Source organism: Nomascus leucogenys, chromosome 3, assembly GCF_006542625.1.
Source record: "Nomascus leucogenys isolate Asia chromosome 3, Asia_NLE_v1, whole genome shotgun sequence".
Taxonomy (NCBI): domain Eukaryota; kingdom Metazoa; phylum Chordata; class Mammalia; order Primates; family Hylobatidae; genus Nomascus; species Nomascus leucogenys.
This window is the reverse complement of record NC_044383.1, coordinates 14,825,325-14,844,024: the sequence shown is the minus strand read 5'-3', so window position 1 is coordinate 14,844,024 and position 18,700 is coordinate 14,825,325. Positions and strand designations below refer to the sequence as shown.

Sequence of the window (18,700 nt, the reverse complement as noted above, 5' to 3'; positions counted from 1 at the left end):
GTGCCAATAGCCTGGAGAAGCCAGGCAGTAGGAGCAGACACTTCTGAGCCTTCGAGGGCAGGGGGTCCTTCCTGCGCCCCTAAGAATGCAGGGATGCCTGAGTCCACAGCTGTGGATTGGGTGGCTGCAGCAGCACCCAGTGTGCTCCCATCCCAACTCAGAAGAGGCTCCTGCCGGCTCCATGGGGCATGCAGCCCCACCCACGACGCCTCCCTGCTACAGCGGCATGATGGCAGTAGTCACTCCAGATGGGCTGCCACTGCCATCACCATTACTCCAAACTTGCTCCAATTTTTCTTAACAGATCTAGATTCCCTGAGTTTTGTAATATAGCTGTGTGAGAATATTTTTTAAATAATGAGTAATGCATTCATCTGGTTTAAAATTCAAATGAGTTCAAATGGCTTTAGAGTAAGTTTTCCTTTCATTTCTTCCTCCCTGAACCAACCAATACTTTATATCCTTCCAGAAGAACTTCATGTCTGTACTAGAAAATAAATGTCCCATTTATATATATATATATATATATATATATATATATATATATATAGCTCTTTATACACAAATGCTAAAGTATAATCACACACATCTGCACTTTCCCTAATAACGTATCTTGTAGTCAGTTTTATTCCAGTGGTTCTCGCTAACATTTTGGTCTCTGGAAACCTTTACAGTCCTAAAAACAACTCAAGATTCCAAAAAGCTTTTTGTTTATATTCAGGTTGTACCTATGAGTATTTACCATAATAAAAATTAAAACTAGGTTCTAAAAATACATATTAATTCATTCTAAAATGACAATAACAAACTCATCACCATCTTATTTTTATGAAAAATAACTATTTACCAAAACAAAATTTAGTAAGAGGAGTGTCACTGTTTTTACATTTTTGCAAGTCTCTTTAGAGCCTAGCTTAATAGAAGACAGCTGGATTCTCATATCTGCTTCTGCAATGAAATCAGTTGTGAAGTGTAATTTTCTGAAGCGATCAATGAATTTTCTGTACTCTATTCCATTAAAAACCACTGGTCTATCTTCTACTTTGAATGGATCTTTTCCATATACATTTTATTACATCACACATTGGTCATTTGGAAAATACTGATTCTCTGAGTTATGCAGATCTTCCCAATGTTGATTTCATTAGACAATATAAAAAAAATACATGTCTGATGAGACAGTATCAACACCTATCTCATCAGAAATCTTTTTAAGTATTGGGAAGCTATCAAGGTCACAGTGGTAGATACAAATTTTCCAAAATTTTAATTTTCACTTCAAAGCTCAAATTTCATTATTGGCAACAGATACTGTCAGTCATTTTCCTTGAAGTGACAATCTTAGTTCACTAATTTCTGAGAAAATGTCTGTCAAATACCAAAGTCTAACCATAGTTTGTCAGTCATTTTTTCAAGTGAAAATAGTGTTCTATGCGGAAAAGCAGGGTTAGTTCAAAATTCATACAGTAACATAAGCACCTTTTCTCAAAACTGCCATTGTACTCTGGTATGCAGTGTCCCATTTCTTTACATAAAATATTTTTTAAAGTATAAAGTCACAATTTAATAAAATTAATAGTTTTCTCTGTTTCATCTAGGACATTCTCAATGAAAACGGCTTCCTCACCCCGCAAGCATGTGGAAATGAAGATTCATGCTAAGGCACCAGCATCTATCCATCATTATTTATAGACCCCTCTGAAAGGCTTTTGGGGACCCTCCTTAAACACACACACTTTAAGAATATCTATTTCTGTAAGATGCTTGAATGTACTATTTATTTAATCAGATGTCATATTGATAGCTTGGTGCTAATCCTTTGTTACCAGATTGTTGCACTGAGTAACTTCATATAGATGCTATAGACAATAATTTCAAAACAACTTTTAAATTAAAAAAGGTAGAACTAGATAATAGTCTTATGCATAATTATATAAAAAATAATTTCAGTGTCCAGTTTAAATAGTCAAATCTGCGAAATACCACTAAAAATATATACATATACATACATGGTCCTAGTGTGAGAAATGCCTTACAGCAAGAAAGGAAAAGACACATTTGATATACATACCACACCTTCACAGAAGGGAAGGGGAAAGAAAGCTTGTCATCTTTAATTTTCAAAGCTAAACAAGGAAGGCTTGTTGGTCAGTCACTCTAATTTGATGTATATTAATAATTTTAGAAGAGGATTATTTGTTTAAATAATTTTACTAGTCAACAGACTTAAATATACTATCATGTGGGTCAGTACTGCCCAAAGGAACTTTCTGTGATGATGGGAATGTTCTATATCTGCACTGTCCAATATGGTAACCACTGGCCACGTGTGGCTATTGAGCCTTGGAATGTGATTAATTAAACTAAGGAACCAAATATTTACTTCATTTTAATTGTAATAGTTACACATGACTAACTGGACAATGCAGATGTAAAATACAAATGAGTTCTACAATTTCATATTTATATCCCTCCTCCTCTACATACCCCCATCCTCGTCCCCATCCAACCAAAATGAAACATGAAAAAAATTAAGAATATGTGCTTTTATCTTCACAAAAGCATTCTGGTTGTCTTCAAGTAAGTAAGTGACTTTTGCATGCTAGAATGAAGTAGACAGGAAGAAGGGATGGAAGAGAAGGACCTAATAAACATGACAAAACATGTATCTTTGTAGAAGTAATAGATGTTCATTGAAATTTTTAAAAATTTAAAATGCAACTATAGAAAAATAACTACTACCGGCCGGGCGCGGTGGCTCACACCTGTAATCCCAGCACTTTGGGAGGCCGAGGCAGGCGGATCACAAGGTCAGGAGGTCGAGACCATCCTAGCTAACACGGTGAAACCCCGTCTCTACTAAAAATACAAAAAATTAGCCAGGAGTGGAGGAGGGTGCCTGTAGTCCCAGCTACTCGGGAGGCTGAGGCAGGAGAATGGCACGAACCTGGGAGGCGGAGCTTGCAGTGAGCCAAGATCGCGCCACTGCACTCCAGCCTGGGCAACAGAGCAAGACTCCGTCTCTAAAAAAAAAGAAAAATAACCACTACCAACACTGGTAGAAAATTGTTACCATTTTGGTATCTTTGTTCTTTTTTTTTTTTTTTTTCCTGTGTACATGTGTCTGTTTCTAAACAAATATGGCTTATTTTGTAACCTGATTTTATCACCCAGCTACAGATCATCACCATCTCTCCCAGGTCAAATTTCTTTCTATAACCTAATTTTAACAACTGTTTGGACACATCATTGTCTATTTCATCAGTCCCTTGTCACTGGATACTTAGGCTATGCTTTGCTGTTTATGTTATCCAGGTCTGCATGGATACTTCTAATTCAGACTAGCACTCTAGCTGTGCAAATATGTTGAGTGGCATCAGCAACAACACAAACTTATTCTTTTTCGAAACAGAGTCTCACTCTGTCGCCCAGGCTGGAGTGCAGTGGCGCGATCTCGGCTCACTGCAAGCTCCGCCTCCCGGGTTCACGCCATTCTCCTGCCTCAGCCTCCTGAGTACCTGGGGCTACAGGCGCCCATCACCACACCCGGCTAACTTTTTGTATTTTTAGTAGAGACAGGGTTTCATCGTGTTAGCCAGGATGGTCTCGATCTCCTGATTTCGTGATCCACCTGCCTCGGCCTCCCAAGGTGCTGGGATTAAAGGCGTGAGCCACCACGCCCAGCCCACAGTCTTATTCTTAAACATAAGATACACTGCACTCCCTGCTTAAGAGAGAGACTACCTTCAGGAACAATGGTACATTTCCATAGACCAATGGACCTCAAAGAATGCTTCTCTCCGAATCACCTGAAGGGACTGGTAATGATGCAGATTCCTTTGCCACACTCCAAAGTCTTGATTCAGAAACTTTCCAGAGGTGTGTATTTTTAATGAGAACTTCAGGAGGTCTGTAAACAGCTGGCCCACCTGTTAAGCATTTAGGAACCTCTACACCTTAAGCCTCTTCCAAGAAATGAGAAGAGCTCTACAGGAAGGAAGTCTGCAGGATTCAAGAGAAAACAGTACTAATCACCCATGTAACACAGGCATTTACTGCAGGACAATTTAGCTGCAAACTGCACTGAAATCAGTAAAAATATGATACACTAACATTTTAACATTACTGTTAAACTACAGGTGAATTTTTCTCTTAAAAGTTAATGGCTTCTTGACTAGTATCAAATTCAGGGAGTATAAAGTTATTAAACTATAACTCAAGTTCCACCTCAGCTTAGAATGCAGAAAGCTGTGAAAGAACATCACTCTCACTCTTATGGTAAGAAAAAGCTGGTTAACCAAAATATCGTAATTTTTTTTAGCTCATCAGACACCTAAGGTTTCTTTAACTTACATTTGCAATGTCCAACTAGGTGAGAAGAATTTCAGAGTGATAAGCTACTCTAAAGAAAATAAAGGACACATGAACTATTTCTCTGTTGGTGATGGTAGTCATAAAGGCAGGTAAGCAAACAACAGAAACTGTAATGAATCATTAAAGGCCAAGTGTGAATTAACAGTGTAGAATCGCTGGGAGCTTCAACACAAGGGCAGTCAGTGCCAGCGCCTCCTCTCCAACTCTTTTCCATGGGTTTCCACTGGGTCATCAAGAGAAGGACTGGGGGCAGTGAAAGAAATCTGAGAGGCCATCCTCCATAGCGAGATGTGCCGGGCTTAGTAAGACCTGAGGATGAAGCAGGAATACCTAAAGAAGCAGATGAACACATCATGGGGTCCTCCATGACAAAAAAGGTGGTGATTAACTGCCAATGAAAGACATGAACAAAAACTGCCTGTGCCCTAGAACCTACCCAGATTCAAAGCAAAAGTCATTTGCTGAAGGGAAGGGGTAAGAAACCCTGCACCCTGGTGACCCTTCTTTGACCTTAGGCAAAAACTGTCTACCACTGGAAGACAGGCAGGTGATCCTCCAGCCCTCCTGACAAGCAAAGGTCAGCAACCATTTTCAGGATGGTAGAAAATCCACTCATGCCCAGGTTTCCACACTATTATGAAGCAAAAATATACTGCTGCTGATGGAAGCACAGGAAACTTGCTTACTCCCAAGGTTCCCCAAAGATACAAGGTAAAATTTGGTTGCCACAGGGTGTGTGCGGGGCAGGACAGGGGAGGGGAGAGTGGGGGAGGGAACTCACCTGCACACTAGACCAGAGATCAACAAACTAGAACCTGTGGGCCAAATCTTGTCTACACCCTGTTTTTATTAAGTACAGTTGTTTTGGAACACAGCAATGCCCATTCTTTATGTAATCTGTGTGGCTGCTTTCATCTGCACCAGCAGAGTTGAGCACAGGAGCTAGACAAAGACCACACGGCCCATGAAGATATTTACTTTTATTTATTTAAAATTTTTTTTGAGACGGAGTCTCGCTCTGTCGCCCAGGCTGGAGTGCAGTGGCGCGATCTTGGCTCACTGCAAGCTCCGCCTCCCGGGTTCACGCCATTCTCCTGCCTCAGCCTCCCAAGTACCTGGAACTAAAGGTGCCCGCCACCACGCCTGGCTAATTTTTTGTATTTTTAGTAGAGACAGGGTTTCACCGTGTTAGCCAGGATGGTCTTGATCTCCTGACCTCATGATCCGCCTGCCACGGCCTCCCAAAGTGCTGGGATTACAGGCATGAGCCACCACGCCCAGCCACAGCATGCCCATTTTAAGCAGAAACTGTTCTTTTTAAGCTAAACTGTTCTTTTTATATGCAATGTCCAACATTCAATAAAAAACTAAGACCAAAAAAACAAAAACACAGCCCACTGTCAAGAATTATGTCAAGAATTAAACATTCAACATGCACAGAGATGTCCCACATGAAGGAGCTATCACAGACACTTTAAAATAACTATGATTAATATATGCAATGACCTAGTAGAAAAGGCAGATAACATGCACAAAAAGATGGGAGAATTTCAGCAGAACAATGGAAAGTACTTTTAAAAGAGTCAAATGGAAATGTTAAAAATTCTCAAATAGTTTATTCCAAGTCCTTTAACATTTATTCCTATAATAAGTACAACTTTGGCATTTTTGCATCCCATACAAATGCACCTGGATGCCATCTCAAGGATCCTTAATACTATTTTCTCAATCAAATTGGGAATTTCTTTTTCTAAAAATCTTGCCTTTAGATGACTAACTATAGCGAAAACTACTAATAGGTAATATGCTTTTGGTCTAGCTTATTCCATGACGTTCCGGAGCAATACCATACTGCCACGGACAAATGTGTCAAGGATCTAGAAGCACACCCATTACGCACTGGAAGCTGACAAAGATGCTTCATAAAAATGGAATTCTTGGCCGGGCGTGGTGGCTCACACCTCTAATCCCAGCACTTTGGTAAGCCAAGATGGGCAAGTCACCTGAGGTCAGGAGTTCAAGACCAGCCTGACTAACATGGAGAAATCCCGTCTCTACTAAAAACATAAAATTAGCCGGGTGTGGTGGCACATGCCTGTAATCCCACCTACTCAGGAGGCCAAGGCAGGAGAATCGCTTGAATCCGGGAGGCAGAGGTTGCGGTGAGCCGAGATGGTGCCATTGCACTCCAGCCTGGGCAACAAGAGCTAAACTCTGTCTCCAAAAAAAAAAAAAAAAAAAGGAATTTCTTTCCAAATAGACAAATACATCTGACATTCCATTCTCATTCTTGCTGTCCAGATATTATTTCCGTATTAGAATAAAATCCAAAAAATAGTGACATAGAAGGTAACTGATCTTCAGGAGCTATTTAAGAGCTGTAACATACATATTAGACACTTCTCATAGAAACTGTAAGCATGGTTTTCAACTGAAAACTACAACAAAGTCAATTGAGTCTAAGATAGAAGATATTTCTCTTTTCACTTAGATCTTTTACCTCTTAAGCTACTATTATATGAAATTATTTTCTTGATTTATTTCTAAAATAAGACTTCATTTTCCAAATACTATTTGGACTTAATAAACTGAATTAAATCTGGCTTCTGTGTTCCTGGGTTCATTTAGCTTATCTATATGAAATAATCTGTAATCTAATACTAGCTTTTAAAGTAACTAGCTAGGTGCCACTGAGCAGCTATAAAAGGTTCAAGGATTACTAAATGGAGAAATATCCAAAGAAGCCAGATAGGCTACGCTGACTTCTCACTTCCCCACATACTTTATCTCTATGTAACACTTAGCAAACACTAACTTACTTACACTACTTACACCTATTTGCTATTATTTTGGAAAGGAAACCTTTTTCCTTATCTTTTCTAACTTAAGTTACACAGTTTGGTCTCAAAGAAAGTATATCTTAAAAAGAATACAATTCATAATTGTACTCTGTACACCATGCAAATGTACTCTGTACAAATGCAAATAGCTATTTATGTGATTTTACTCTCCTGCTCATTTTCCAAGTTCTGGATGATGTTTTACCTGGAACAAATACATGCCTCTGGTAATGTCAGTGGTAAAGCCAGCATATGTTTTTGTAATCAACTTATACCAAGTACTTTTTACTGGATCTCTATTTTTGGGCCTAGTATTATGTTAAGTCCTATGAAGGGACATGAAAACACAAACAAAATCCTTTCTTTCAAAGGAAGACAGTAAACTTATTAGAATCATAGTATGAATGAGAGCCTATTAAATGATCGAGGATTAGGGTGTCTCCCTGGCAAATTCTTGGGTTTGCCATGACAACTGCTTTAAGTTCTAGTAGAGATGAAAAAAATAGATCTCCACATAACTTAGAAACATTTTCAGTAGAACACACATGTAAAGGGCTATTTACCAGTTGCAATGATATTTATTTTATTTGAAACCTATGAAGAAAGGACATCAAGCAATTTTCTCAATATCTAAAATCTTATTCACTTTAGCAAGGAATAAACCGAGTATTTGGAGGAGGAAAGTTTTCTTAGGATACACTTTGTAGTACGAGAGATTTAGAAATTAAAACCTTTAAAACGCATAAAAAATTTCAAATGACCATACACAAGATAACCAGTTGAGTTATGCTGCCACCCACTGGACAAAAAATAAATAGCAACGCAATCCTTGCTCTGATTTTAACCACCAAGGGACTAGCTCAGTTTATTGGCAATCTGGCAGTAAAGATTTTATATGCAAATTGGAGTCTATAAATAGTGAATCAAAGTTAAGTACTGTTGGCTGATTATGGTTTAGTTTCTATTAATTTCCATTATTAATTTATTTGACAGTCAACTTACTTATTTTGCTTAAAACCAAGATACAGTTAGACATCATTACTCTAATTTTATTAAAATGGTTTAAATGTAATCAGTTAACTTCCTTTTAATTAAAAGTTAAATACTTAAACTACTGTAAATTCTGCCTTATTTGAGATAAAAATTGCAACATTTCCCAGCACCTTCGTCTCTGTGGTCTCTCCTCAACAGGACCCTGAATGCAGGTTAGCAATACCGGCGCTAATCCTCCCACTTGAATGTTACTGTCCTGGCCTAGGAACCAAATCTCTGTGTCAACACTGTTTACTGGGGCTAACGTACAGTGTGAGTTCCAAAGCACTGACAAAAGAACTGTTAATGGGTCACTGACTATAAAACTACTATATCAAAACGTCAGAGTATTTTTATTTGGTGAAAATATACTCTCTTTTAGATAACACATTAGCATATACTATAAATGTATCAACATTACCTGGGGAGAAAATGCCTCACAATTGTTTCAATGGATTCTGGATTCAGAAATACACATAGAAACAATGAAATGAGGAAGTGTCATTTAAGACAGTTTTAAAAGATTTTATATCCATCTATCCATTATAGTAGTCCCCCACCTTATCCAGTTTCCCTTTCTGAGATTTAAGTTACCCAGTCAACCACAGTCTGAAAATATTAAACAGAAAACTCCAGAAACCAACTTTCTTTTTTTTTTTCTTGAGACGGAGTTTCGCTCTTGTCACCCAGGCTAGAGTGCAATGGTGCGATCTCGGCTCACTGCAACCTCCGCCTCCCAGGTTCAAGCAATTCTCCTGCCTCAGCCTCCTAAGTAGCTGGGACTACAGGCATGTGCCACCATGCCCGGCTAATTTTGTATTTTTTTTTTTTAGTAGAGATGGGGTTTCTCCATGTTGGTCAGGCTGGTCTAGATCTCCCGACCTCAGGTGATCTGCCCGCCTCAGCCTCCCAAAGTGCTGGGATTACAGGCGTGAGCCACCGCGCCCAGCCACAATTCTTAAGTTTTAAACTGCATGCCCTTCTGAGTAACGTGATGAAATCTTAACACCATCCAGCTCCATCCCACCTGAAATATCTATCAGCACTTTGTCCAGCATATGTACACTGTTGACACTATCCATCTGTCAGTCACTTAGCCATCTCGGTTATCGGTTCAACTGTCACGATTATCACAGCACATGTTCAAACAACCCTTACTTTACTTAATAATGGCTCCAAAGAGCAAGAAAAATGATGTTGGCAATTCAGATATGCCAAAGAGAAGCCGTAAATGCTTCCTTTAAATGAAAAGGTGAAAGTTCTCAACTTAATAATAGGAGGAAGAAATCTACTCTAAAGGTGGGGCTTGGACATCAGGACCAAATGGAGGACTAGCTAAAAACAGGTCAGGGCAGAAGCACCTCCCCATAAGACATGCCCACCAGTGTGCCATGTCAGTTGACCACTGCCATGGCAACACCCAGAAGTTACTGCCCCTTTCCATGGCAACAACCCAACAACCCAGAAGTTACCACCCTCCCCCTCGTTCTAGAAATTTCTGCATACTGCCCTTAATTTGCATATAATTAAAAGTAGGTATGAGTGCAGAACTGCCTCTGAGCTGCTACTCTAGACACACTGCCCATGGGGTAGCCCTGCTCCACAAGGAACAGTACCAGTCTGAAATTGTCTTTTTCTGATGTAGCACTTAAGTCTTTAACATTTCATATAATAATAGACAGGTTGAAGTTTACTATCCTACTATTTTTCTATTTATCTCATCTGTTCTGTACTTTTAAAAAATCCTTTCTTGATTTCTTTATTTTAAAATTATTCATTTTTTCCCCCTCTATGTCTTGTTAACTATGTTTTTTTACTACAGACTGTATCCTTATCACATCACAGTCTAAAATAAAGTAGTGCTTTACCATTTCCTGGACAATGCAAGGGCTTCAGAACATTTCAAACCTTCACTCCCCCCTTTAACCTTACACATTATTGTCAGGAGTTTTGATTATATATATTATATATATATATTCTTATACCCTAGAAGACATTATCATTTATATCATTTATATTGATCCACACGTGCATATTTATCTTTTCCCTTCTTCATTCCTATGTGAATCTTCAAGTTTTCATCTGGGAACATTTTCTTTCTATCTGAAAAACACTTTTATTTGTTTAAGAAACTACTGGTGATGAATTCTCCCAATTCTTGCCTAAAAATGTACTTCACAATTTCGCCTGGTTTGATGCCTCATTTCCTACTATGACTAGTTATTTCTGATTAAGTGCCAGATACTGCTTATGAAAAACTATGGAAACAATCTGATGCCTAGGATAATGGTATCTCTCCAGAATTTACTTTTGCTACTAGTAAGCTTAATCGAGGCTCTAGCAAATCAAGACCACCTTTTTTTTCTTTTTGGGAGACGGAATCTCGCTCTGTCGCCCAGGCTGGAGTGCAGTGGCACCACTGCAACTTCCACCTCCCGGGTTCAAGCAATTCTCTGTCTCAGCCTCCTGAGCAGCTGGGATTATAGGCGCCCACCACCACACCCAGCTAAATTTTTGTATTTTTAGTACAGACAGGGTTTCACCATCTTGGCCAGGCTGGTCTTGAACTCCTGACCTTGTGATCCACCCTCCTCGGCCTCCCAAAGTGTTGGGATTACAGGCATGAGCCACTGCACCCGGCCAAATCAAGACCATCTTACTCCAATCAGGAATCGGGCTTTAGCAACTGAGAAGGCTAGTCTTTATTTTTTTATTCTTGCTAGTCCTGGGATGTGGTACTTCAGGTTTAATGGGCCCTATACTCCAATTTATTACCCAACCCCCACAAGTGTGTCAAAGCTCTATTAAATTTCTCAGCTCATTAGCCTCCTTTTCCAGAATAAATAGGTGACCCCGGTAGATAAATGGCTCAAATGTTAGGTTCCTCTATCTGAGTTTCCTTCTTCTCTTAGATCCTGGCCCTATAATTCACTTTGTTAGTTCTGTGGTCTAATTTTTGTAATTGCTCTCAGCAGCGGGGGTGGTCCACACTATCTAGTCTTATCAATTATATGTCCACTACCGGACCCAACAGAGTCATACTTAAATAGGATACATTAGGGTTCCCAATAGGAACCCCTGCAACCAATAAAACCACTCAGTTTTCTTTTACACTGACCAAAAAATCAACTGTGATTAATTGAAGAAAGCAGTAAATAGTATTTTAGATTTTTGAACAAGAAAGTATGTCCATCAAATTAGGGTTTTTAGGTTGTTCAGCCAAAAGAAGAGACTGCAGGAAGACAAACCAATTAAAAGAATACTCCACTACTGCAGGCATGAGCCAATGATGACATGGAGGAGGAAGACAACAATGGGAATCAAAGAGGACAGAGCAAGAGATATTATAGTATTCCACCCACCTTAACTAGCACCCAGAAATATGAGAGAAAAAGCTAAGAGGAATATGAAATACCAAGCCTCAGAAAGAAACTAATTTGAATGAAGAGGAATTTAGATTTAGACCTCAGCATGAAGTATCTGTAAGATGAAATTCAAATCCAACAGGCAAGTGTAGGTCCTAATCTGAGGGTCCTGGTCTCTCACAAAAAAATATGGTAATTTCTAAATGTTTCCATAGAATTTTCCAAAACTATTCAGGATATTATTTACTGAATTGGTAAACCAATTTACTCTCTACAGTCATCTATTTCCATTCATTGGTAGAGGAAAATATCAGAATTGGAAATGTATATTTTGAGGCTCTGGAGATACAGAAAAATAAAAATAAATAGAATTTCATTATTACATTTAAAGAAGGAATAGCCGGGAGTGGTGTCCCATGTCTGTAATACCAGCACTTTGGGAGGCCAAGGTAGGAAGATCACTTGAGTCCAGAAGTTCAACACCAGCCTGGGCAACATGGTAAAACCCCACCTCTACAAGAAATATAAACATTAGCTAGACATGGTGGTGCACACCTGTAGTCCCAGCTACTCGGGGGTGCTGAGGCCGGAGGATCATTTGAGCCCAGGAGGTCAAGGCTGCAGTGAGCCAGGATCACACCACTGCACTCCAGTCTAGGTAACAGACTGAGACACTGTCTCATAAATAAATAAGAAGAGGGGAGTTAATAAGGACGAGAGAAGAGACTGGTTTAAAAATATTAAGGCAAAACATACTGTCACAATTTTGAACAATCCAGCAGTAAGTTAAAATGTATAGATATACATGCAGTGAAATATAATAGTAAGGAGAACACTAAGGGGATTTAGCTATTTGTTTTGTTAGTTTAACAACACAACAAAAAAAACTTTAAAGTGCCTGAAGTAGAAAAGTCATTATTTCCAAAATGAAAGAAATGTGTTTCAAAAAAAAAAAAAAAAAAAAAAAAAGAGGCAGTAAGTTAGATTATGCTGTCATGTAAAAAATATTTACATTCAACAAATTATTCTAAAATCTCTAAAAACCATGTTCTCTAGTTTTTAAGTCAACACCAAAAATAACTAGAGAATATGGGAACATTATTTTATATACTCTTCAATCTCCCCAAGAGGATATGCCTTGGGATAAAAATAAACAAGTCCCTCTGACATATAAACTATACAAACCCACAGCTATTTTAAGATGCCCTTGACTGAGGCTGACGCCCTGTAGGTCCAAATCATTGATTTATCAACTCCAGCACTAAATTTCTGATTATCTGTCAAACGCAACTCCTCCCACGCTCTTATTTTGGCTCATAACAACAATATTTCATTATGAAAACCAGAGCTGCAAACAAAATACTCCATCCAAATAAAATGTTTCTGGCTCATAAAGCCTGGCATCGTCTCTTGATCTGTCCCCACGAAAACTGCCTTAAGGTCTCTATAAAATAAAGATTACATCAGGCCACACACATCACACTGAACAAATAAATAAAATGCCTACAAATCTAGAGAGCACAGGAGTAGTGGTCATCTGAAGCTAATTATGCTACTCTTTCCATTAGTACAGGTCATATTTAGTTACTCAGCATTCAGCCAAAACACATTTGCTGAGTTGTAATTGTGGCAGACACTAAGGATAAAAAGACAAACACGATAGAGTCCCTCCCCCTCAAGGGAGGGCCTGTGAAGTAGTCAGACAGGGAAGTAGAAACAGTAACACAATCACTGCCCTAACAGAGTTCTTATTGCTGAGATGCTATGGATCCACAGAAGAAATGCCAATAGTCTCTTCTGTTTTGAGAGGAGTGCAGGAGTTCCAGGAAGGCGTTACACAGATGGACACAAATGAGTTTAAGCCTAAGAAAAGAATGAAGAAGCATTTGCCAGGCAGGAAGCAGAAGAAAAAATACCTTACACCTTAGTGTAAAGAACTACAGATATTTTAGTAAATCTACTTCCTTTTAATGTTGAGAAAATACCTTACACCCTAGTGTGAAGCAACGAGATATTTTAGTAAATCTACTTCATTTTAATGTCAAGAAAATTTAAAAGACAATATATATTAGCATGTTTAATAAAGAGGCAAACACACAAATGCTGAGTGACAGAGCTGAAACAGAGCCCTGGATCCCCATGTTTTAAACCACTCCCCGCTGCTATTTAATAATGGTTACAATCTTTACAATCTTATAAAAGGAATCATTTTGAAGCTAGACTTTTCATAAGACCATATTGCTGAACTCAAACTGGGACATGTATTGATTCTAAAAACAAACTAAATTCCCTGGTTTTATATCATATATCACCCCTTTTAAAAATACTAACATCAGGCTGGGCACAGTGGTTCACACCTGTAATCCTAGCACTTTGGGAGGCCGAGGCTGGCAGATCGCTTGAGTCCAGGAGTTTGAGACCAGCATGAGCAACATGGCAAAACCCCATCTCTAAAGCAAAAAACATAAAAAATTTGCCAGGCATGGTGGCATGCACCTGTAGTGCCAGCAACTGGGGAGGCTGGGGTGGGAGGATCACCTGAGCCCAGGGAGGTCAAAGCTGCAGTAAGCCATGATTGTACCACTGCACTCCAGCCTGGGAGACAGAGCGAGACCCCCATCTCAAAAAAATTAAAAAAAAAAAAACAAAAAACACTAACATCAAAAGAAATATCACTCTGATTTAAGTTTAAATCATTAATAAGAATCATTACTATATTAATATAAAACTAAAAATTATTTGGTTTCATAATAGGCTGTATTAGTAGGATGAAGGAAAACAGACACTGTGACATACACAGAACTGATGGGAATGCAACTTGATACAACTTCTGTAAACCACAATATGGACTTAGTAAACGACATTACTTACAAGACTGACTATTCACTTCAGCACTGTTAGTAATAGCCAAAGACTGGAAGTAACCTAAATATTCATCAATCAAAAACTGGTTAAATTAAGGTATATCAATAAAGTAAGGCAGTTGAGATAAGCATTTCAGTAAAACAGTTGAGAAGTGATGATGAACCTGACTAGGGTACTGGCAAATGAACAGAAGTGTGTGACAGAGTCCACAGTGAGACCCAAAGTCCATAAACTGGATTCAGGTAGGAATTCAGGTAGATGGTGGAATGAAGAATTAGAAAGCAAATCACTCAAAAGCTATAAAGCATAGATCTAGGGTTTCATCAACAATTTATACACAATGCCTAAGCACTAAATATATGTGTTGAATGAATAAAGATTTTATAGTTAGCGGCAAAAAGATGAAGAAAGAAATTTATACTAACAAGAAAAGTATGTATTTGATTATGACAAAACACAGCTCTATCATTTGAAAAAGAAAACAAAATGCTACTTAGTACAATAACTGTTTGGGGAAAAAAAAGACAAAACAAAACTAAGCTATCTCAGACCACAAGTTGTGAAGAACAATATCCAAGCCCAAAGCACACCCCAGCATGTGCTATAAACTGTGGTTATTTCAAAACTGCTGAGGTGCTTCCTAATTGTGGTATTGACCCTGGTAATCTATTGCTGAGTGACTTTTTTTTTTTTTTTTTTTTTTGAGACAGAGTCTCGCTCTGTCACCAGGCTGGAGTGCAGCAGCGCAATCTCGGCTAACTGCAACCTCTGCCTCCCGGGTTCAAGCGATTTCCCTGCCTCAGTCTCCTGAGTAGCTGGGACTACAGGAGTGTGCAACCACGCCCGGCTAATTTTTTTGTATTTTAGTAGAGACGGGGTTTCACCATATTGGGCAGGATGGTCTCGATCTCCTGACTTCATGGTCCACCTGTCACGGCCTCTCAAAGTGCTGGGATTGCTGAGTGATTTTTCTAGACATTGTTCTACTTTTATACCAAAAGCAAAGTGGGATCAAGCCCTGGTATAAAGATTATTTGGTTGGTGCAAAAGTAACGGCGGTTTCTGTCGTTATTTTCAATGGCAAAAACCACAATTACTTTTGCACCAACTTAATAATACCTGATCTTCAAGCACTGAAGGTTTACTGAAGTGGGCAGGGGGAGGATCAAGCTAAGTGCTCCCTTAAACAGGAGTTTTTCTGCAACCTGCCCCAGACTTTAGAGCTGAGATGATGCCTATTTACAGGAGGTTTATCAATAAAGTGTTTACTTCAGTTGTTTATATTGAAAGGTATTATAAATTAGTAGACAAACCACTCTTCAAAGATGATAATGCGAGTTCCAAAACAAGTTAAAATATACACATATTTTTGTATCATAAAAGTTACCAAATATTGACACTGACAGAAAAAAATAAGGTTTTAAATAAAAGAAATGTTGACGTGGTAATCAATGGAATCAGCTAAGGTCTGAAATATATTTAATCCAAAAATTTCCACAATTTATACCAAATTGCCAAATTAATAATCTATTCCAAAAATTATGTGATTTTATCAACATTCATCTAGAAAACATTTATAAATTTATATTATAATCAAATTAACAAGCTTCCAAATGTGTATTAGAAAAGCTAACTGCAACCAGTCAGGAAAACCCAAGGAAGCAAAAATCAATACAATCAGTTCTTTACCTGCAGCTCCTTCGAGACTCTCTCTAAGTGATTAGTTATCTTTTTAATCAGATCACTATACATCTGTTCCGAGTGCTGCTGGCATACACATTTATACACACAACTGTAAAACAAACAAAAACCCCCACAAACCAAGTTAATCATAAAGCATTTAACTCAGTCCAAGGTTAAAGCACACTTTTGATATATATCCACTGATCCAATAATTCATACCTTCAAAAAGTAACCAATCACAACTTTTCAATAAAAAATTAATCCTCCCCCATCGGTGTTCAGATGGAAAAGATAGTACTATCTGCTGTAAATATGCTCTTCTAAGTAGTGTACTACACATTTAATCAGTACTAGATAATCTAATAGTAGGTGAGAATCTAAGGTCTGAATATGATAACTATTTATAAACCAGGTTCTCTCTCTCTCTCTTTTTAAATGAATGTCAAAATAAGGAAGAGAGAGTGATTGATAATCAGTAGAGAGAGGTTTCTAACTCACAGAAGTGTTTGCAATACAACCTCTTTGTACATCAGCTGTGTGGAACAACATACTTGTCACTTCCTCCTTTCACTGTGCTGATCTCATATCCCACCCCACTTCCTAATTTGCTGCTTCCATTAACAGGAGCTGAGAAACAAAATAACCGAAGAGAGTTAGAATTGTGTGTCAATAAACACCAACAGATTAAGGTCTCCCTCTGAGACTACAAATATGATTTTTACACCAGATACTTCATTCTTGCTTTTATTGCTGACTTCCACAGTGTCTGCATTATGTATGGTGGAGGTGGCAGGCTTACTCTGTCATGATTTGAAAACCACTTTTGAATCAAAATGTATAAACCAAACCCTCCAATCCGTAAGTGTGGAATACATAAAACACTTACAGAGCCTCATCTTATGCACTCTACATGTTTGCGTGAGGCATAATTCAAGCGCCTTGAACTTCAGTATACCCTTTCAAACCCAAGCAAATTAAATCTTAACTTACCTGTATATCTGTTCATAGGATATGGGGATATAGTCACCAGGACTCTGAGTTAAAAGTTGATCTATGGCACCATCCAATTTTGGCCAGTATGTGCTCTTATAATCTTCAATAGTTATAACATTCATTACTAAAAGTAAAAAGTAAAATAAATATTACTACGTGCCACATGTGGAGCAAACACAAATCACAGCCATTTTGCACTCTCAAATTCCTCTCACTCTTCTGATTTTACACTGACACTCTATCACCTAACTATCCTATTCCAATTAAAAACAAAAAAGGCAACCCAGTCAAGAATGTTAAGCAGCCATTCATCATGAGTTTAAGAGGAGTTAGTATGAACCTGTCCACCTTTAAAAATAACAACCCAACAAGCAATCATCACTGGTTTCCTTCTGGGTTTCCTGTAAGCTTCCATCATCAGTGGAGCAGTCTCAGACATGCTCTGACCCTCAAATACACACTGCCAATTATGTGACAAAATGGCCTATCAATGAACCACAGGAAAATTTGGAGAAATCGTCAACACCAACAATCAATCTTTGTAGACATCCTTGAGGAAATGTACCTAAGGACAGGACTATGAGGATTCAGGTCCAAATGCTGCAATCACAAAGAGGTTGCTGTAAAACTTGCCGAGATTTACAATACCACCAGCACCTCTTCATCATTACTACTGCTCCAACTCAGGCTGCTACTATCTTAAACTGGATAAGCCCAACAGAAAAGAAGTCAGTGAACTGGCACCCTGCACTGAGGCTTACTTCATTCCTACAGACGGGCTCTTACTCCCACACTACAGGTTTCCACAAAGCATTTGTACAGTGGATCCTAACAGCTTTGAAATCCAGGTAACAGTTGCTTCACGGCACTGAAATGTTAATATTAAAAAAAGAGCTACCAGAAGAACCTACCTATATTCTGTCTCATGAACCACAGTTACCTCAGGAGTAACAACAACAAGACCAGGTATTTCACTGTTTATTTTACCAGACTAGGAAGTAGAGTGGTTAAGTGACTTCCTCAAGAACTCAAGGCTCATTACTGTAAGAGATACCAGGTAAAGCAAAGCCTTCCCAGCATCTTTTAATCACATTATCGATTTCCACTCCTTAGTCATCCAGGTTCAAGATTTTTTTCTATGTATCATCTATATCATTTTTGTTCAATACTTTCTTTAAATCAATTCACTTCTGTTATTTTAATTTTATTTTACAGGACATCTGAGGAATGAACTACTGATGAATGTTCACAAAACATGGCATAATCTTAAATGCATTTTGCTAAGTGAAAGAAGCCAGACCCAAAGGGCAACATACTCTAAGAGTCCCATTTACATGATACTAATAAAGGCAAAACTATAGGGAGGAAAACAGATCAGTGGTCGACAGGGGCTGGAAGTTGGGGAGAAGGATTATCTATAAAGCAGTAGCATGGAGGAATTTTTATGGCAATTAACTGTTTTGCATGAAACTGTGGTGGGGGATACACCACTTCACGCATTTGTCAAAACCAAAAGAACTGTATATCAAATTACTATGTAAATTTAAA

At 38.4% G+C, this 18,700-nt stretch overlaps 1 protein-coding gene across 1 annotated transcript in view; it reads right to left on the bottom strand.

Moving 5' to 3' along the window:
* CACUL1 (CDK2 associated cullin domain 1) overlaps nucleotides 1–18,700 on the bottom strand; it is a 75,549-nt gene that overhangs the window by 34,515 nt on the left and 22,334 nt on the right. The window contains exons 2-3 of the mRNA XM_030806443.1: nucleotides 17,150–17,276; nucleotides 16,166–16,268 (exon numbers count right to left, since the gene is read on the bottom strand). Coding sequence (XP_030662303.1) covers nucleotides 16,166–16,268; nucleotides 17,150–17,276 — 230 coding nt within the window. The remainder of the gene's footprint in view (nucleotides 1–16,165; nucleotides 16,269–17,149; nucleotides 17,277–18,700) is intronic.